Source organism: Phyllobates terribilis, unplaced genomic scaffold (genome assembly GCF_046119375.1).
Source record: "Phyllobates terribilis strain yellow unplaced genomic scaffold, ASM4611937v1 Scaffold_7__3_contigs__length_470593459, whole genome shotgun sequence".
Taxonomy (NCBI): Eukaryota; Metazoa; Chordata; class Amphibia; order Anura; family Dendrobatidae; genus Phyllobates; species Phyllobates terribilis.
This window is the reverse complement of record NW_027362767.1, coordinates 274,388,432-274,408,788: the sequence shown is the minus strand read 5'-3', so window position 1 is coordinate 274,408,788 and position 20,357 is coordinate 274,388,432. Positions and strand designations below refer to the sequence as shown.

The window sequence follows — 20,357 nt, the reverse complement described above, 5'->3', positions numbered from 1 at the left end:
ACAAAATAAATCTGTAGAAATCTGTACGCTGTCAGGCCCCCACCTGGACACCACAGCTCCGCTGACCGTGAACACCAATGTATAAGTGCCGGCAGTTCCTGAGGTGATGGGACTAGACAGCTTATAAATCATTTATTTGTAGAAATTCAAGGCACCGCAACAGCTGGAACATCACGGTGACCCCAACGTATCCGGAGTATAATCCTGCAGCGATGGCCCCTGTAACGGAAGTAACATTAACTGAGCCCCAAAAAAGATCATTATAAAACAAGACCCATTTACTATTCTCAGGAGCAGCTGATGCTGCACCCATGCACTGGGCTAATAATCGGATCTTGCTTGGAACTCCTACAACAAGAACATTCCAGTCCCATGCAGCCATGGACCGGCCACTAGCATTGCTGACAACACCTGGTAGCGGCCTCCATTGCGCTGTGCATTAATGAGGACATATGGGGTCAGAGCACGCACCTGGGTCAGCGATTGCCTTAATCCTGAGGAATTGTGAGAGTGAAACAGAGAATCCGCTGCTCCGTAACAGACCAAGTTGTCCAGTGCAGTGAGCTGTCTCCGCAGACTGTGCAGCGAGCCCTCTGTCTGCTGCCGTCCTCTGCTCAGCACATCCGCTTGCTTGGACAGTCGCTGGTGGAGCTGCGCCTAAAATGAGCACATGACCTCATCACGGGGCGTTCAGGATCCCAAAATCAGGGTCTCCTACAGAACGTGGGGGGGGGATTTACTAAGACTGACTGAACATTGATGATGGCTGGGGCATCCCTCAGAACAGATGTCTGCTGGGTAAACATCTCAGCACTGGTTGTAAAGTGAGATCCCAAACAGACTAATAACCGCAGAGGTTTGGGGGGTGTATATAGTCACCTTCAGCCGATCTTCCTGCTGCAGCAGTTTTTCCCGTGAGGCCTCTCCGCGCCATTGTTCATCCTGTGAGCAGGAGGCAGCACGGTCAAAAAGGCACAGGAGCTCGTACATCACCCTCCCGATCCCTGCACACACTGATGCATAACAATGTAGGACATGAGGGGTGGGGTACTCATGCCCCCTTCAGTTGCACTCACCAGTATGGTGCCCCGGTTCTCCTGGGAGGACTTGCTGGTAGAGAAGGGGTATTCCTCCTTCAGGCGGTCCAGCTGAGCCCGCAGGCTGTGCTCCAGCTCCGGCTCCGGCTCTACATCCTCCAGGAGCTCATCGGCCGCAGTGCACTGGATCTCCTGTAAGCTGCTCTGGATCTCCAGCTTCACTTGGGCTTTTAACTCTTTCACGGCCTCATTGACCTCCTGCTGCCGCTTGTCCAGTTCTTCCTGACTTTTCAGCTGCAATAAAAACAAAGCCTACAATCCCCATCATCTGCTCCCCCTTCTCCTCAGGTGTTCTGAGGAAGACCATGGTGCCAGGTGTACAAAAAAAAAGTGTGTGGTATTAACACATCGGAGATCAGTACAGAGCCTCCCTCCGCCCTCCTGTGCCATCCAAGCAGTGGCCGCGAGCACGCAACACCATAGCTCCCTCATTTCAAGATCTCGGCTTGCTGCTTTCTTACATCCTTGTGTGGCGGTGCGAGAGCGGATGGCACAGGACCCCTGACGGCCTGGTATAGGCTTATGCAGCTGATGAGTTTGGGTATGGAGAACGGCAGCCGGCCTGTGAACTTCACCTGTGTGAATGCAGTTCATGTGAAAATCAGAAACTCTGTAATAACTCTCAGCATCCACTTCTTTCTCCTCTGGGCTTCACTGACTGCAGACTGCACAGGTTTTACCCAGAGTAAAGAAAGGTTTCTCTGATGGAGACAAATGATTGTCGGAGAGAGGAGCAGGCAGCAGCCAGACGTTCTGCAGAAACTTCTCCATAGAACTGTAAAAGCACCAACCGCCCTCTAGCACAGTAACGGGAAACTGTCCTCACTGGATACAGAGATTACTCCTGAATCAAGCGTGAAAGCAGAGGATTTCTCCAATGAGATTTTTTACACATTTTCTTATGTTCAGGTGTTCTTTGGATTTATGAAATAATAATTAAAATGATGGTTCCTCTTTAATAAAGCCATGCTGAAAAAAAGAGAGGGTTTGTCACAGTGTATTAGTGCAGGAAATCCTGGGGGAGCCAGCATCCCACCTCATGGACAGTCCCTGCAGGTGTTGGTGTGATGCCCCTGATGGCGACTCTTGTACCATACAGTTGGGATTTAATATGGCCGACTGATGAACCTTCCAACCACCCTGAATGTGGCACAGGTCATTATGGCAGAGATGATGTCTGGACATTACTGTGGAATATGATAGCGCTATACAAGCAAACGGTCAGGCGATGTTGTCTTTGCTCAGCGGCTGCAGACTTCACACGTGCAGTGGTCAATGGCGCTCACCTGTCTCTGCAGCACGCTGTGCTCCGCCTGCAGCAGCGCCATCTCCTTCAGCAGACGCTTGGCTCGCTCGTGGTTGTCGTACGCGGCTTGTTCCACCAACGTCAGCTGCTTCTTTAATCCGCTGTTCTCTCTTCTCAGTTCCTGAAAGCAACAGACATCGCAGTGAATGATGACTGCTGGACCTGCGACCACCTCCTCCTGGGGCAGGAGAGGAGCAGCAGCTTCATCGCTATTACAACTCCCAGCATCCAGTCATCAGCCTGCAGGGTCTGTGGAAGCACTCGCTCTCGCAGATGTGACTTATACATACAATGCCGCACCTCAGCCCGCTCCTCCTGCTGCTTTGTGATGGTTTCCTTCAATGTGAGGATTCTCTTCTCGTCTCTCCTTCTTGCTGACGTCGCCTCGTCCTGTATCCGGCTCAGGTCACTTCTGTACGTCTCCAGCTCTTTCTGCAGAGCTGCCGCCTCGTTGCATTTGTCCTGCAGCTTTTCTTCCTGCTCTGACAGGAGACGTCCTGGAAAAAGAAGTGACAGAAATAAAGGGCAAATACAGGAAAAGGACAACTCCAACTCCCATCATCTGTGTACAGTCACAAGATTTAGTGTATTATTTCCCTGCAGTACTTACAGCGAGGGGCACTGTGCCTGTTGCGGGCCATGTACACCCCATCTCCTGACAGGTGATTGTACCCACCTGGCTGCCGCACAGAACATGATGGGAAAATCCAGGCTGCATCCAGGGGGGTAAGTGGCAGCAGGAGAATATGGCGCCGTCTGTCCTCACCACAATGTGGAAGCCTCCGATGAAGCTGCAGACCCTCAGGAATCACCAGGAACAGACGCCTATGAGCAGTGTGCAGAGAGGACAACGCTGGACTCCGCAGGGTGCAGAGAGGATTTCTTAACCCCTTCATCCCCGGGCAATTTTCTGTTTTTTTTCCTCCCCTTCTCCCCAAAGCTTGTTTTTTTGTGGGATGAGTTGTACTTTTCAGTGACAATTCATTTTGTCATGTGATGCACTGGATATTGGGGAAAAAAATTCCAAGTGCGTTGAAATTGCAAAAAAAGTGCAGTTTCACAATTTATTTTTTAGCTATTTACCATGTTCACTATACAGTAAAACAGACCTGGCAATATGATTCTCCAGGTCAGTACAAGTACGCAGATACCAAATGTGTACACTTGGCTTTTATCACCATTTTCTGAGACCCGTAGCATATCCATTTTTCGGGATCTGGGGCCGGGTGAGGGATTATTTTTTGTGCTCCCAGCAGACGTTTTAACGGATACCATTTTGGGGTACATACAATCTTTTGATTGCCTCTTACTGCAATGTTGCAGTGAAACAAAAAAAAAAAAAAAAAAAAAAACAACTTAATTGTGGCATTTTATTTTTTTTCTCGTTACGCCGTTTACTGATTGGATTAATTTACTTTATATTATATATGTTAAAGGCACATGATGGCTGATTAAATCATCCATCATGTGCCAGGAAAGATGTGGGCTTGGCGTGCATGCCCGCATCAAAGGCAAAGATATGACATACATTTATGTTATATGTTGTATGTCGTGAAGGGGTTAGAATTACACAGCTCTTGATTTTGCAGGCATCTTCATAAATGTAATTACTGGCAGCGTGCAGAGACTCCTCCAGCGCAGCGCCCCACCGCTCCTCCTGCTGCAGCTTCAGGGCACGCTCCTCTTGGGCACTGATTCTTTGGGCCATCATGTCCAGGGCGTTTTGCTGGTCGGACACTTCCCTCTTGTAGTTCTGCCTGTCATTCTCTAGTCTTGCAGCTGCCTCTCTGAGCTCACCGTCCCGACCCTCAATCTCGGTCAAAATTTGCTTCAAATGCTGTGAAAAATAAATAAATAAATCAAACAAACAGAAAATTCACAAATTATAAGGAATGAGACAACAGATCCCCCCCTCCCCTGCCCACCAGGAGCACCAGAAACCCTCAGGAGTAGTAACCCCATCAGACCACACGTCAGTCCCACATCCTATCCCCCACACAGGAGTACTATCCCCATCATACCATATTATCAGTCCCACATCCTATCCCCTGTACAGGAGTACTACACCCATCAGACCATATATCAGTCTTGTGTCCTCACCATGTCCTTCTCCTCCACAGATCGGTGCAGCTGCCGCAGGCGCTCGTCCGTCGTCCTCTCCTTCTCCTGCAGCAGTCTGTGCCTCCCTGCAGCGGCTGTAACATCCTCCTGCAGAGCAGACTTTTCCTGTAACATGTTGTCTCGATGCTTGGTGGTGCTGATTACATCCTATGACAAAGCAAAAGAAAATGGAGCCTGCACGGTCCTGAGCGATGGTCCCCTCTGGTGTTTGTCACCTCGCCCTCCACAGCAGGAGGCATCCAGTCCGGATCCATCGTTGTACCTGCTCCAGCAGCCTCAACTGCTCCTTCACATCCGCAAGTTCAGCTGTCAGACAGTTCAGCTCCGCGGTGGTATCTGTGAGAAGATGGCGAACATGTTACAGAGGAGCAGCATTTAGTGTCTCACACATCAGATATCCATCCTGTCCCACCTTCCAGCACTTGTTCAGCGTTCGCAGTTTCCTGCTTTGATATTTGCTTCCGCTTGCTCAGATGACTCAGCTCGTCCTGCTGGCTCCTGATCTCGGCCTCCAGTCTCTCCAGAGCTGCGCTCGCTGTCCTGTCACTCTCCTCCATGTCTGACAATGCTCTGATGTAGAAAATCACCGAAATCATAAAAGTGAGAATCAGTCTAATGACACGAACGGGAAAGAAACGGCAAGGGGTAAAGAGGAGGGCAGCAGGCATCAACTGGCCATGGTTACCAAGACTGGAGAACCCAATGTTTGCCCCCCCTGTAGGGGGAAGTACATAATGTCTGGCCCCTCCCCTGCCGGCAATACATCCTGCACCCATGAGCTGGCCCCTCCCCTGACACCACCCCTGCCTGCAGTACATCTTGTACCCGCTAGCTGGCCACTCCCCTGCCTGCAATACATCCTGCACCCACGAGCTGGCCCCTCCCCTGACTCCACCCCTGCCTGCAGTACATCTTGTACCCGCTAGCTGGCCACTCCCCTGCCTGCAATACATCCTGCACCCACGAGCTGGCCACTCCCCTGACTCCACCCCTGCCTGCAGTACATCTTGTACCCGCTAGCTAGCCCCTCCTCTGCCTGCAATACATCCTGCACCCACGAGCTGGCCCCTCCCCTGACTCCACCCCTGCCTGCAGTACATCTTGTACCCGCTAGCTGGCCACTCCCCTGCCTGCAATACATCCTGCACCCACGAGCTGGCCACTCCCCTGACTCCACCCCTGCCTGCAGTACATCTTGTACCCGCTAGCTAGCCCCTCCTCTGCCTGCAATACATCCTGCACCCACGAGCTGGCCCCTCCCCTGACTCCATCCTCCACCCCTGCCTGCAGTACATCCTGTACCCGCTAGCTGGCCCCTCCCCTGCCTGTAATACTTCCTGCACCCACTAGTTGGCCCCTCCCCTGCAGTACATCCTGCACCCACTAGCCCCACCCCTGCATGCAATACATCTTATACCTGCTAGCAGGCCCCTCCCTTAACTCCACCCCAGCCTGCACCCACTACCTGGCCCCTCCTTCTCTGCACCTGGTTGCTTACCCCACACCTCTCGCTGCAGGCCGCAGCCTCACAGATCTCTAGTAGGGAGAACTCTGTGCAGCCTTCCCTTCTGGGCAGATGCTTTATGACGTTATGGTGACTGTTCTGCTGGAGGAGCCCGGATGCCCCCAGTGGTGATGAGATATTATGACACTTACTTTTTGCTCTGGCCAAGTCTGCGCTCCAGCTCCTGGTTGCTTTTTTCTAGGTTTTCCTTCTGGGTGTTCAGGACATCCATCTTCTCCTGCAGCGTGTGCATCTGTGCCATGAGGAGCTCAATCTCCTGGTGATCCTTCTCCAGAAGTTGCCGCTGCCGCTCCACCTCCCCGTGGACTCGCTGCAATGTCCGCTGCAGGTTCTCCAGCTCCAGCTTTCCCTGAGGGCAGAGCTCTCACTTCACTCCTTGTGTATCCACACTATGAGCTCCCCAAATACACGGAATACATGCTGATCCTGACGACCAAGCCGCCCCCAGAGCTGTGGTCACAAGCTGGATATCTCACCTGCAGCAGCAGGACCTGCGTCTTCTCCAGGTCACTGATCTTCTGCTCATGCTGTAGCCTCAGCCCCTGAAGTTCGTTATTCTCCAGCTGCTGCATCTCCAGGACAAGCTTCAGCTCTGAGAATATCAGAGAAGGCATAGGACAGGTCTATGCTGTCACTGGGCTGATAGTGGAGCCGGAGACGTCACACATAGGGCATGCAGACAACACACGGCTCCGGCTGGCAGCTCACCAGACTTCTGTCTGTGGATCTCTGAGATGGTCTCCTGCAGGTGGTCTCCTTCCTCCAGGATCTCCTGTCTCAGGGCCGAGAGCTGTGACTTCTTCTCATTCAGCTGAGCACTCAGGTCTCCTTTCTGGACACTTAACTCTTCTAAGAAGGATTTCACCTCCTGTAAAAATTAAAATAAGAAAGAATTGGGAAAAGTCTGATAATCAGGATGAATCTGTAGGACGGTGTCAGTACACAGCGTCTGATCTTGGACTTAGTAGATCACTGGCAGCAGGACACAAACATCTGAGGTCTCCAGGTCCAACCTTACAGGGCCTTCAACCACTATTCCTTACAGAGACAAGTAATCACTGGTCACCTCATCCACAGCGACGTCACAGTCATAAGTGTTAAAGTCACCATTTATCATTCAGGTGGTCAGAGGATAGTCATAGAGCCAGGGCTCATCTCTATTGCTTATTTACCCACCCCCCCATGTTGGAGGTGATACCCCATACCTCTACCTACAGTCTCCTCTCAGATCATCGGCGTGGTCAGAAAAGTCAGGTATCACCACTTAGCGGTATGGGGCGTCACCTCTGACGTGGCTGGGGTCAGGGACGGATATCTCCCGTCTCCTCTCAGGTGGTCAGTGTGGTCAGAGGATAGTCAGTGAGCGGGGATCATTACGATTACTTAATTTACCCCCCAATGTCGGAGGTGACACTGCGTACCGCTATCTCCCGTCTCCTCTCTGCCACTTCCAGCTCTCCATCCCGCAGGACGACCTTCAGGTCCACCTTCTTCTGGTGGATGTGACTTTGCAGTAGATGAAGCTCCTGCTTCTTGTGGCCCAGGATCCTGTCCAACTGCGCTGCCTCCTCCTGCTGTGCGGATATCTGTGGGTCACAGGCAGACATGATGTGCGGGTCATCCCTGATGCCACCACAGACCAGGGGCTTTGTGCAGAACGGGCGACTTACCTGGCAGTGAAGCTGTTCCAGGATGCTTCGCTTCTCCACCACAAGGTTCTCGGCTTCTCTCAGCATCTGGTCATTTTCCTCTTCCTTACCCTCGGCAGCTCGGATTTCTTTCTGCAGTTTTTGAAGACTGAAACATCCAACAAAATTAAGAAGGATGAGAAATGCCCCGGATGGAGCTGGGACCTCGCAGAGGTATGGACCTAGAGGGTGGGGGAGCGGGCACCTCTCACCTTTCTGTCATGACTTCCATTTTGCTGTTTAGGGACTGGAACTCTGCGTCTTTGGCGGCCACGATGCTGTTTATCCCCTGCAGGACGGCCTCCTGAGTGGTTCTGTGCTGCTCTAGATCCCGGGCATTGGTCTGCAGCATCCTATGAACATCACATGTCATTGCTACCATCCCGAGCAGAGACACCTGACCCTTCTCTGCTTACCGCAGCTGCTGGTCTGCCTTCACCAGGCTCACCGCCGTCTCCTGCGCCCTCCGCTCCAGCTCCTCCGCATCACTCTCCGCCTCCCCCAGATGCTTCTTCGTTACATTATGTTTTTCAAGTACATCCATTGTCTGGAAGAAAAAAGAAAAAAAAACAAAAACATGAAAAACATGTGGTTTCAGAGGCTCCCTAATCCGATCACATCTGACAATGGGGGGGGGGGGGGGGATTATTTACATAGGACTGCAGCAGCCCAATAACAGATGAAAGTGGGGGTCCACACCTTCTCCCGCGTGTCCTTCAGGTCACTCTCTGCCTCCGCCAGCAGTCGGACGGCTTCTCGCAGCTCCACTCTTCGTTTCCGGAGGGTTTTTTCAACACAGTCGATTTCGTCCTCTATGTCGTTGTGATGCTCCAGGGAGCACTCCAGCTCCAGCTCCAGCATCAGACTCTCCACATGACCGTCCACAAAGTTCCTGCATGAAGACATCACAGTTTGGTGTTCAGATGGTTTCTGTCGGGGCTCAGGTGGCGTTAGGCTATATGCCCACGATCAGGATATAGCAGTGCTTTGGATGCAGTGTATTTTCGCTGCTTCCAAAACGCTGCGTTCTAATCACGAAATTAAATCCGCATGTGTTCATTGAATAATGCGGATTACCACATCCAATACATTCTATTGTGAAAATTTCTGCAGCTCGTAAAGCCGTGCCGCTGGTGAGTTTATGCAGCGTCAAATAGAAGCACAGTGGGCATGGGATTTCTATAAATCCATCCACTGTGCTTCTACTGTACAACGCAGAGTTTTGGACGCTGCTATTCCTGATCATGTGCACGTAGCCTTTCAGGGTCACATACTTGCGCTTGCGTTTTTTGGCAGAGTTTTGTAGCTCCTCAACCTCCCTCCTCAGCGCCTCTCGCTGACTCTCCAGGACCTTTAAGTCATCCTTCAGTGTTGACTTCAGACACTTCTCTTTCTGCAGCCGAAACTTCAAGTGATCAATGATGTCCTCAAGGCGGGAAAGTTCATTCTCCTGTAAAAAGGCAGCAGAGCGAGAGACAAACATCAGAAACAGAGCTGTAGGCAACAGGATGGGCGAATAGAGCGCCGGGGCAGGGCCGGCAGGAGAGCAGAGCGGCGGGGGAATGACCACCACATACCAAATCGTGGTGCACAGACACATTGCAGTGGAGGACGCCAGCTGGGTCGACTGGAATGGTGAACTGTGGTGGAGGGGGTCCGTACACAAGCTGAGAGCCAATGGGAGGGGGTCCATAAATAACAGTCCCTGGAGCCAGTGGCCTGCCCTCAGAGGGTGGTGGTGGGCCATAGATGACAGTACCGGGTGGGACCGGAGTACCGTCTGGGAATATTGTATAAATAACAGAGCCAAGAGGAGCAATAAAGTGACAGGAGGGCGGCACATCGTCACTGTCAGCCTCAGCATCTGCACAGAAAAGCATTATCAGAATTACAAGGAGAGAAAAGACTGATCATTTACCCCGTGATGACTGCAGCGCTCACCTTTATCACTGTGACAATGGTTGCCAGCAGGACGCAGCGGCGAGTACACCCAGTGCCCCGCAGCCAGTGCCGCCTCCTGCCCGTGCCGCTGGTTATAGCTCCGCCTTTTGGTCGCCGATGACGTCATCGGATGATGTAAACTGACCCCGGAGTCTTTTGTGCTCAAAGAATCACGACCGGAGTTCTGAAAGGAGAAAAATGTGAAAGTCATGAATATCATGCAGTGAGCAGACAGGGAGAGACCCCCCGCCAGGTGAATCAGGGGTCTCAGTAACCTCACAGTATAATGGGCACTTTCTATATACTCGACTTACGTTGCAGGAGGCCGGCAGGTAATACCAGTAACCCTTTCTGTGGATCGGGTCACCCATACTGGTGAGGTCATTGCTCTGACAGAGGAGAGCACATCTCAGAGACTGGATCTCATCCAGCAGATTCTCCATCTCCCAGATGTTATCTATAGGACGCAGAGACATTATATACAGGAAGCACAGTCACCAGCACCACACGCAGCAATGAGCAGATATTGGGGTCCTACCCTCTCGCGCATGCTCCAGCAGGTGTCTGAGGCGATCCAGCTCTGCCTGTTGTTTCTGCACAGCGTCGTTCAGGCGGTGTATGTGCAGCCGCTGAGAATCAGCGAGTCCGGGGTCTGCATCCTGCAACTGTGACGAAAGAGGAGGTTGTGGCACACGGAGATCCCTCCACCCCCACATGGTGAACAGGCTCTATAGACAAGGCAGTGTGTGCTCTATATATATATGTGATCACACACCAGGACTGGGCTCCTCTGCAGCCATCCCCTGCAGCCATCCCCTGCAGTATCGGGCCCTGTAGCGGGGCCCCTGTGCAGCCGTCCCCTCCCCTGCAGTACCGGGGGCCCCTGTGCAGCCGTCCCCTCCCCTGCAGTACCGGGCCCTGTAGCGGGGGGCCCCTGTGTAGCCGTCACCCTCCCCTGCAGTACCGGGCCCTGTAGCGGGGGGCCCCTGTGTAGCCGTCACCCTCCCCTGCAGTACCGGGCCCTGTAGCGGGGGGCCCCTGTGCAGCCGTCACCCTCCCCTGCAGTACCGGGCCCTGTAGCGGGGGGCCCCTGTGCAGCCGTCACCCTCCCCTGCAGTACCGGGCCCTGTAGCGGGGCCCCTGTGCAGCCATCCCCTCCCCTGCAGTACCGGGGCACCTGTGCAGCCGTCATCTCCCCTGCAGTACCGGGCCCTGTAGTGGGGCCCCTGTGCAGCCGTCCCCTCCCCTGCAGTACCGGGCCCTGTAGCGGGGGCCCTGTGCAGCCTTCTCCTCCGCTGCAGTACCGGGCCCTGTAGCGGGGGCCCTGTGCAGCCGTCCCCGCCTCCGCAGTACCGAATCAAAGTATGGCACCTGTTTCTCCTTGTTGTGGAGTAGTTCTTGAAGTAGTTCTATCTCTGTTTCTGCTTTAGCTAGATCTCGAGCTGCCCGGGCAGCCTGGAAGTTGTAGTTCTCTGCTTCCTGCATCTCCTAGAAAAAGGTTCAGAACATATTTATTTTTTTTTATTTATTTATTTTACTCACTTATATAGCGCCATTAATTCCACAGCGCTTTACAGACAATATCGGCACTGTCCCCATTGGGGCTCACAATCTAAATTCCCTATTAGTATGTCTTTGGAGTGTGGGAGGAAACCGGAGAACTTGGAGGAAACCCACGAAAACACGGGGAGAACATACAAACTCCTTGCAGTTGTTGTCTTTGGTGGGATTGAACCCAGGACCCCAGTGCTGCAAGGCTGCAGTGCTAACCACTGAGCCACCGTGCTGCCCATATTCTGTTATTTAGGTCGTTCTGTTCCAGAGAAGGCATGCTGAGAGTTGTAGTTTGCCACCAGCTGGAGAGTCTCATTAGATTACCATCAGTGATAAAAGAAATGTAATGTTAAATGTGATCTGAACTTCGTGAAGCTGTCCCTCATTATGGAGGAGTAATTGTCCCCGGATTTGCCTTGTTCCTCAGTGTCTCCTCCTGTCACTTCCTTACCTCAGCCCGCTCCCTGTTTATCTGGAAAACGGTGCCATGCAGGGTCCTCAGCTGCTCTTTGGTGTTGGTCAGCTCGGAGGCGGTCATCTTGTCGGACGTGGCTACGGCCCTCTTCAGCTCCTTCATCTCATGGTCCAGTCCGGAGAGCTCCTGCTGTGCCCGGGAACCCTCCATTCTCCTCTACATTACAGAACATGTTAGTACAATATAGGGGGCGCTCCCTGTGTACAATATAGGAGGGGATGCATAGCATTCGGTGTGGGGGGTGGGGTGAATGCTTCACCTCTGCCTCCAGGTCGCGCAGCTCCGCCAGCAGCCTCTCCCGCTCCTCCTCAGCCTCCAGCAGCTGCTGGTCAGCCAGGCCTTGTATCTCCTCCATGGTGCTGAGCTTCTCGTTCAGCTGCCGGACCTGGTTCTCCAGCTGCCGTAGCGCTGCCTCATGCTGTCGCTTCTCCAGCTCAAGCTGCAAGAAAGAAAAACATCATTTATCCTTCCATTCATTAAAGGTCCAACATCCCGTCGCCTGAGCATTGTGGATCTTAGAGCAGCAAATCACCATTTCCATATTTATACTTATTACAAATACTCACAGCTGAGGTTTTGTTGCAGTTGTACCCAGTCTCCTCTGTGTCAAAGATTTCTGATCACGAACTGCACTGACACATTGTAACAGTATGAGGGCTCATGCAGATGCCCGTGCCACGCGGTCCCAGTATGGACTTGCAGCGGGTCTCCTGACCTGAGCGTGACAGCTTCAGAATTCTCTACAGCGGTCTCGCTCGGTCAGAGGTCACGCAGCTGCTCCGTGCTTGGATGTCTGCATGAGCCGTCAGACAGCACTTTGTATAGATGCTCTGGACATCCCCAAATGACTCGCTGTAACATCAACATTGTTTCACTGACAGCAAGTAGAGCTGTTACAGATGGTGAGGACCTGTGCACAGACGGCTTATGAGAAGCTGCTGGATATTGTGGGGAGGGGGATCTAGAGCGTTTCACCACCACGTTCTTGCGCTCACCTTGGCGTCTACCGCCTTGTTACATGCCCTCTTATAGTCCTCAGGAGCCTGGCGGGCACGCTCCTGCAGGGCAGCCACCTCCTCCTGCAGCTTCCTGTGCCGCTCCTGCACCTCCCTCTTCTCCTTTTCTGATTTCTGCAGGATCTGACCAATCTGTCTCTGCAGTTCCACGAGGTTCTGCCCCAAAACATCAGATGGCCCTGAACACCTGACAGGAAGAAGATGTAGAAGTTATGGATCCTACTGGGCGTCACCCGTATACATCCATAGCATACACAAGACGACAACTCCGCAGCAACGGCCCCACAGGGGTAACATGGGGGCGTTGTCGAGTCTGCAAACGTATGGCTAGGCCACGGCTGTAGGTAACATTGTAATAAAACATCTAATAATCAAGAACCTCCACCAGTCCGGTATCACCAGCGCACACAGCCAACTCCTGTGCATGCACACTCACTATATAGATATCAGAGATATGTATACACACCCTCACTGTGAACGGTGTGTGACCGGCAGAGGCGAGGGGCCCAAAAGAGGCCGCCCACTGCCCAGCCCACGAGAGGCGAGGGGCCGCCCACTGCCCAGCCCACGAGAGGCAGAGGCGAGGGGCCGCCCACTGCCCAGCCCACGAGAGGCAGAGGCGAGGGGCCGCCCACTGCCCAGCCCACGAGAGGCAGAGGCGAGGGGCCGCCCACTGCCCAGCCCACGAGAGGCAGAGGCGAGGGGCCGCCCACTGCCCAGCCCACGAGAGGCAGAGGCGAGGGGCCGCCCACTGCCCAGCCCACGAGAGGCAGAGGCGAGGGGCCGCCCACTGCCCAGCCCACGAGAGGCAGAGGCGAGGGGCCGCCCACTGCCCAGCCCACGAGAGGCAGAGGCGAGGGGCCGCCCACTGCCCAGCCCACGAGAGGCAGAGGCGAGGGGCCGCCCACTGCCCAGCCCACGAGAGGCAGAGGCGAGGGGCCGCCCACTGCCCAGCCCACGAGAGGCAGAGACGAGGGGCCGCCCACTGCCCAGCCCACGAGAGGCAGAGACGAGGGGCCGCCCACTGCCCAGCCCAAGAGAGGCAGAGGCGAGGGGCCGCCCACTGCCCAGCCCAGGAGAGGCAGAGGCGAGGGGCCGCCCACTGCCCAGCCCAGGAGAGGCAGAGGCGAGGGGCCGCCCACTGCCCAGCCCAGGAGAGGCAGAGGCGAGGGGCCGTGTATGGGGCTGACTGGCAGCTCTGGGGTTAAGAGGTTTCCTTCCTGCTTGTGACAGATGAGCCACTGTGGACATTACAGTCTGTACAGAGCTTAGACACTGGTCCTGTCTGGTGACAAATATTTGCAGGACTTAACCCTTTGTGCAAATACAATAACTGCTATTGACACCGACTTACCTCAGCTCCCCCACTCCGGTCTGCAGTTTTCTCTTCAGCTCTGACACCCGGGCGCTGATCTGCTCTGGATGCACCAGGTTGTGTTCAGCAGCACGGAGCTGAGCCTGGAGACCCTCCACCTGCGACACCAACAAACCGTTCTCATCCTGAGGAAAAAGGAAATGTACAATATAGGAGAGCGGCCAGCAAGTAATATCAATGTAAGAAAGTGTCCGAGACCGCCAGAAACTACACCATCAACTCTGGTATTAGTCATAGAACTTCCTGTATTATACTCCAGAGCTGCACTCACTTTCTGCTGGTGCTGTCACTGTGTACATATATTACATTACTTATCCTGTACTGATCCTGAGTTACATCCTATATTATACTCCAGAGCTGCACTCACTATTCTGCGGGTGGAGTCACTGTGTACATACATTACATATCCTGTTCTGATACTGAGTTACATCCTGTATTATACTCCAGAGCTGCACTCACTATTCTGCTTGTGCTGTCAATGTGTACATATATTACATTACTTATCCTGTACTGATCCTGAGTTACATTCTATATTATACTCCAGAGCTGCACTCACTATTCTGCGGGTGGAGTCACTGTGTACATACATTACATATCCTGTACTGATCCTGAGTTACATCCTGTATTATACTCCAGAGCTGCACTCACTATTCTGCTGGTGCAATTGGAGACTATATGGGACCTGTAATATGGCACCAGAAGTGATTATCCATTCGATCCTGGGATCAGTGATGTGTACCCCCACCCCAGTTATGTGGACCCCACCCCAGTCTTGGACTCCTGAACTGCTTGTACGGACTCTCAGAGATTTACCTGCAGCTGCTGGACTTGGGACATAAGCTTCTTGTGGTCCTTTTCCTGCTCCTGTAACTGGTGGGCTTCGGTGCGGGCGCTCTCCAGCTCGGCTTTCCATGCAGAGTTGTCGGCCTGTAATAGTATCAGACATAGCTGTGACACTTCCTCCCTGCTGAGTGCTTGCTGCCGGCGCCTGTCTTGCCCTGCCTTACATGCTGCTGCCTCTTCCGCTGCTCCAGCTCCTGCTTCAGCTGGGTGATCTCGGCATCTCGCGCTCTGATCTGGGTCTCCAGCTGACCTTCATAGGAGTGGAGGTCTCCCTGTGCCTGCTGCAGTGCCTCGTTCACTTCCTGCTGTTCCTGCAGAGCCTGTTCCAAATCTTCAACCTCCTGCAACCAAAAAAGGAGAGATCCCGGGTATCAGCGCCGCCTCACAGAACATCTAAGCTTGCTGTAGTCAGAAATGGAGGAAACTTTCATTTTCAACATCTCCGCTTGCAGTCTCCTCTGTGAACTACACACATCTGCTGCAGTCACTCTCCTCCCCAGATAGTTTGTTAAAATGTATCAGTCTGGAGTACCTATCTAACAGATGACTGTATCTCAGCTGTGAGATGTATCACATCAGGACAGAGGTAAAGAGGTATTTTTGGTACTCACTGTAAAGTCTCTTTCTTGGAGCCTTCATTGGGGGACACAGGACCATGGGTGTATGCTGCTGTCGCTAGGAGGTTGACACTAGGCAAAAAAAGAAATAGCTCCTCCTCCGCAGTATACACCCGTCTACAGGCACCAAGCTCACCAGTTAGTGGCTAAAGCAGTAGGAGGAACATAAAATAATTAACTATGCAATGCCCAACGGGGCACAACCGTGAAAACTAAATTAGATGCCCAACAGGGCCAACTGGACATATGCCCAAAATCAGGGAGGGTGCTGTGTCCCCCAATGAAGGCTCCAAGAAAGATTTTATGGTGAGTACCAAAAATCCCTCTTTCTTTATCGCTTCATTGGGTGACACAGGACCATGGGACGTCCTAAAGCAGTCCCTAGGGTGGGAGAACAAAAGATTGCCAGATTGTAGGTCTGACTGCGGGCAACCACCGCCTGCAGAACCTTCCGTCCAAGACTGGCATCAGCCGAGGAATAAGTGTGGACCTTGTAAAGCCCTGAAAAGGTGTGGAGTGAAGACCAGGTTGCGGCCTTACAGATCTGAAGCTGAAGCCTGATGGCGAACAGCCCAAGAGGCCCCCACTGCCTGGGTGGAGTGAGCCCTTACCCCCGGAGGGGGAGGTTTGTCCGAGACGCGATATGCCTCCAAAATGGTCAAACGTATCCAACGGGCGATGGTTGACTTGGAAGCAGGAAGGCCCTTGCGACGCCCTTCAGGGATGACAAACAGGGCGTCCGAACGCCGAAGGGAGGCCGATCTAGAAAGGTACACACGTAAGGCTCTGACCAGATCCAGTTTGTGCAGGGATTTCTACCGTGGGTGCACTGGGGCCGGGCAGAAGGAAGGCAAAACAATGTCCTCATTCATGTGGAAAGAGCAGACTACGTTCGGCAAAAAAGAAGGCACCGGCCTGGGCACTACCTTGTTTTGATGGAAGACCAGAAAGGGCGACCGACATGAGAGGGCTGCGAGCTCAGCAACCCTCCTAATAGAGGTAACAGCCACCAGAAAAGCCACCTTCCAGGAGAGAAGAGAGGCTGAGATGTCCTGAATAGGTTCAAACGGGGGCTGTTGGAGGACGCTTAGGACCATATTAAGGTCCCATGGATCCACTGGGGGGCGATAAGGCGGCGCCAGGTGAGCCACCCCTTGTAGAAACGTTTTGACCGGAGGACGGAAAGCCAAGTTACGTTGGAATAGAATGGACAAGGCCAAAACTTGGCCTTTGAGAGAGTCCCGCTTCCAGGCCAGACTGAAGAAAAGCCATAATGACGGTAACAAAAAGGACATGGGAGCAAGCTGATCGCTCTCGCAGTGACAAAAAAAGGCTCTCCAGGTTCTGTGGAATACGCGCGAGGTTGCGGGTTTTCTGGCACTAATTAGGGTCTGGATGACGTTGTCAGCAAAACCCGCCTTCCTCAACACTGCGGCCTCAACGGCCATGCCATTAAATTCAGAGAATGAGAACTCTGATGAAGAATAGGCACCTGAGAGAGGAGATCTGGACAGTCCGGTAGTCTCCAGGGCTAGTCGACGAGCAGGTTTACTAGATCTGCGTACCAGACGTGTCTGGGCCAATCCGGGGCTACTAGAATTACCGGTACTCCTTCTGTCTTGATCTTTTTGACGACTCGAGGGATCAATGGTGGAGGGGGGAAAAAGATAGGGCAGCTGGAACTGAGACCATGATATGACTAGTGCGTCTTGAGCGATCGCAAGGGGATCACGGGACCGGGCTACAAAGGATGGAACCTTGTGGTTTAACCGAGACGCCATGAGGTCGACGTCCGTCGTGCCCCATCGTAAGCAAATCTGATGGAACACCTCGGGATGGAGAGACCATTCTCCTGAGGCAAGGCCCTGCCGACTGAGGAAGTCGGCCGCCCAACTGTCGACCCCCGGAATGTGGACTGCTGAGATTGCCGAAACTGTGTTCTCGGCCCAAACTAGCACTCTTGCCACCTCTTTCAAGACGGACTTGCTGCGCGTTCCTCCCTGACGGTTTATGTACGCCACAGCCGTGCTGTTGTCCGATTGTACGCGGACTGGGAACCCTGCTAGAGGTAACCTAATGCATCGATCTAGAGACAATGGGTTATTGTCCCATGCCGACAGAAGGGCCAGTTGAAGAGGCAGAGTATAGAACTGGGCAAACGGCACTGCTTCCATAGCTGCCACCATTTTTCCCAAGACACTCATGCATAGGCGAAGAAAGTGTGGACTTGGGTCGGAGAGAAGGTGGATCCCCCGACGGAGAGAGTTTCTTTTCCCTCTGGAGAAGGACCCGGCATGGGTCGTGTCGAATTGCATCCCTAGAAAGGTTACACGTTGAGATGGGACCAGGGAAGATTTGTCTGTGTTGATCAGCCAGCCTAACAGAGAGCGTGTTCAAGGTGATCTGGAGACAGTCCCTGAATGTGGGACCCTTGATCAATAGGTCGTCGAGGTAGGGGATAATTACAATCCCCCTGGCTCGTAGAATGGCCATGACCGTCGCCATTACCTTCGTGAAAACCCTCGGGGAGGAGACAAGCCCGAAGGGGAGAGAAGTGAACTGGTAAGGTGCGTTCTGGTAGGCAAATCGAAGGAACTTCTGATGTGGTGCGCAGATTGGGATGTGAAGATACGCATCCTGAATGTCCACTGAACGTAGATATTCCTCGGCTTCCATCAAGGCGATTACCGAGCTGAGGGACTCCATTCTGAAGTGCCGGATGCGTACCTGTCGGTTTAGTTGTTTGAGGTCCAGGATCGGACGTAGTGAGCCGTCCTTTTCTGGAACAACTAAAAGATTGGAGTAAAAAACGGAAAACCTTTCCTGAAGGGGGACTGGAACTATAACTCCTGAGCGCAAAAGGGAGGCAATGGCCTGAAGGAAACCGCGAAGCAGAGATGGATGCGGGGTCGGGACCTGAGAAATCGTGTTCCTGGCATGGTGTTGAATTCAATCTTGTAGCCGGAGGTCACAATCTCCTTGACCCAGGCGTCTTCTATTGCCGAGACCCAAGAGACTCGGAACAGAAGTAGACGGCCGCCCACCCTGGGAGAAGTCCCAGGTGGGAGTGACCCGTCATGCTGAGGAAAATCTGTTGGATCGTGATCGGGATCCAGAGGGCTTGGAAGAGCGACCCTTTGCGCGCCAGTTGGGAGTGGGCCTAAAAAGGTAGGCTTACGTCTCTCTCGCTGTGCTGGTGTACGGTCCTGTTGAGAAGAGGGGCCCGGTTGAGCGAACTGACGAAAGGACCGGAACATCTCCTAGGAAAGGGGCGTTTAGGTCTCGGCTGGGGAAGGGAGGTGCTCTTGCCCCCAGTGGCATCAGAAATGATCTGGTCTAACTTAGACCCAAACAGCCTGGAGCCTTGAAATGGGAGATTTGTTAGTGATTTTTTTGGAGGCCGGGTCGGCGTTCCAAGCCTTCAGCCAAAGAATTCTACGTATAGCAATGATATTGCTAGAGACGCGGGCTGAACAGGCAGCGGCGTCAAGGGACGCCGTGAGCAGATATTTCCCTGCGTGGGCGATCTGAACTGCTAGGTCAGTCAGATCGTCCGGAGAAGCCCCCGTTAGGATGCCCTGCCCAAGAAGTTTGGCCCAGGCGGAGACTGCTATTGATACCCAAGTTGAGGCGAAGGAAGGACACAGGGCGGTGCCAGCAGCCTCGAAGGCTGACTTAGCCAAGGCCTCAACCTGTCCTTGAGGGAGGAACAGTCTGGAAGAGACAGCACCGTCTTGGCCGAGAGACAGGAGGATCCACAGATGGGGACTCCGTCCATTTGCTGACAAGGTCGTGGTTAAAAGGGTATAGCATGTCTGTTTCTTTCCAGTGAAGCGCTTTTCTGGATGCTCCCACTGTTTCTGAAAGATACCGTCAACTTCTGTATGGTTAGAAAAGGTGCGTGCCGGGCGCTTAATTCTCTTGAAGGAAACGGAGCAGTCCTGAGAAGGGCTCTCGTCCTCTTTAACATGCAGAGTTTGATTGACGGCCGATATAAGGCTGTCAACCATGTCCTGGATCTTAGAATATTGGTCCGTGTCAGATCCAGAGTCAGAATCTGATGCTGTGTCAGATCCCGGAGCGACCTCTGGGGAAGAGGTGTGAGATGCAGGGAGCATTATGGAGTCTGGAGAGCTGGAAGATGAACTTGTGTGAGTCCGTTTCTGAGAACGTTCTCTCAGTCTGTCCTTGAGAGGAGGGGGCAGAGGTGCCTGCGAATCGTCCGTGGCAACGTTCGTTGCACTGGTGGCCATGGATAACATAGGCAAGCGCTCTAGGACCTGCACAAGAGATTGAGATACCTTGGTGAGGTCAGAGACAGACCACAGCAACAGCCTACTCTGGAGGAGGGAGAGTTACTTCGTTCTGGGCGGCAGGGGGATCTTGGGGTGCCAGCATGGTGGGAGGCTTGCAGGTCGAGCAGAAAGCCATTGTCAGACCCGCGGGCCACTTAGTACTGCAAAGAGCACAGGCGTAGTATGTGACTGTGTGAGTGGGACGGACACAAAGCTCCCTGGGTTTGGGCATATGTGCCTAACCAGGAATACTGCAGAAGAGGGAGCCCGTGGGCAGGAAAGGGTGTGTGTCGGTGCCAGGGCAGGACCTACCCAGTCTGGAATATCCACGGTGCCGTATTCCCCGTCGGAAACTCCGGAGCCGAGGCTGAAGCGAACCGCTGTAGGAGAGGTGCCGCCGGAGCCAGGAACAGAAACAGCGTAGAGGGGCGGGGCAGGAGCAGAGCATGCTGCCCCTAGTGATTTAGGGGAGCCGAGGCTCGGATAGGCGGAAGGAATGGGGGC

General features: G+C 53.4%; 1 protein-coding gene across 4 annotated transcripts in view; it reads right to left on the bottom strand.

The window, feature by feature from the left end:
- Nucleotides 1-26: 26 nt before the first annotated feature.
- CNTRL (centriolin) overlaps nt 27-20,357 on the bottom strand; it is a 103,009-nt gene continuing 82,678 nt past the window's right edge. For 3 of the 4 annotated variants that reach the window (XM_073640815.1, XM_073640816.1, XM_073640817.1), the window contains exons 14-43: nt 15,106-15,282; nt 14,912-15,025; nt 14,078-14,223; nt 12,703-12,910; nt 11,967-12,146; nt 11,684-11,863; nt 11,050-11,166; nt 10,217-10,343; nt 9,993-10,135; nt 9,679-9,862; nt 9,315-9,601; nt 9,012-9,187; nt 8,437-8,629; nt 8,154-8,284; nt 7,950-8,090; nt 7,720-7,846; nt 7,471-7,635; nt 6,758-6,917; nt 6,526-6,641; nt 6,181-6,398; nt 4,937-5,094; nt 4,787-4,860; nt 4,504-4,671; nt 4,015-4,240; nt 2,704-2,900; nt 2,384-2,524; nt 1,077-1,331; nt 880-942; nt 472-657; nt 27-219 (exon numbers count right to left, since the gene is read on the bottom strand). In XM_073640815.1, the coding sequence (XP_073496916.1) occupies nt 172-219; nt 472-657; nt 880-942; nt 1,077-1,331; nt 2,384-2,524; nt 2,704-2,900; nt 4,015-4,240; nt 4,504-4,671; nt 4,787-4,860; nt 4,937-5,094; nt 6,181-6,398; nt 6,526-6,641; nt 6,758-6,917; nt 7,471-7,635; nt 7,720-7,846; nt 7,950-8,090; nt 8,154-8,284; nt 8,437-8,629; nt 9,012-9,187; nt 9,315-9,601; nt 9,679-9,862; nt 9,993-10,135; nt 10,217-10,343; nt 11,050-11,166; nt 11,684-11,863; nt 11,967-12,146; nt 12,703-12,910; nt 14,078-14,223; nt 14,912-15,025; nt 15,106-15,282 (4,806 nt within the window). In that variant the 3' untranslated portion in view covers nt 27-171. The remainder of the gene's footprint in view (nt 220-471; nt 658-879; nt 943-1,076; nt 1,332-2,383; nt 2,525-2,703; nt 2,901-4,014; nt 4,241-4,503; nt 4,672-4,786; nt 4,861-4,936; nt 5,095-6,180; nt 6,399-6,525; nt 6,642-6,757; nt 6,918-7,470; nt 7,636-7,719; nt 7,847-7,949; nt 8,091-8,153; nt 8,285-8,436; nt 8,630-9,011; nt 9,188-9,314; nt 9,602-9,678; nt 9,863-9,992; nt 10,136-10,216; nt 10,344-11,049; nt 11,167-11,683; nt 11,864-11,966; nt 12,147-12,702; nt 12,911-14,077; nt 14,224-14,911; nt 15,026-15,105; nt 15,283-20,357) is intronic. The other variant, XM_073640818.1, reaches the window with a different exon arrangement.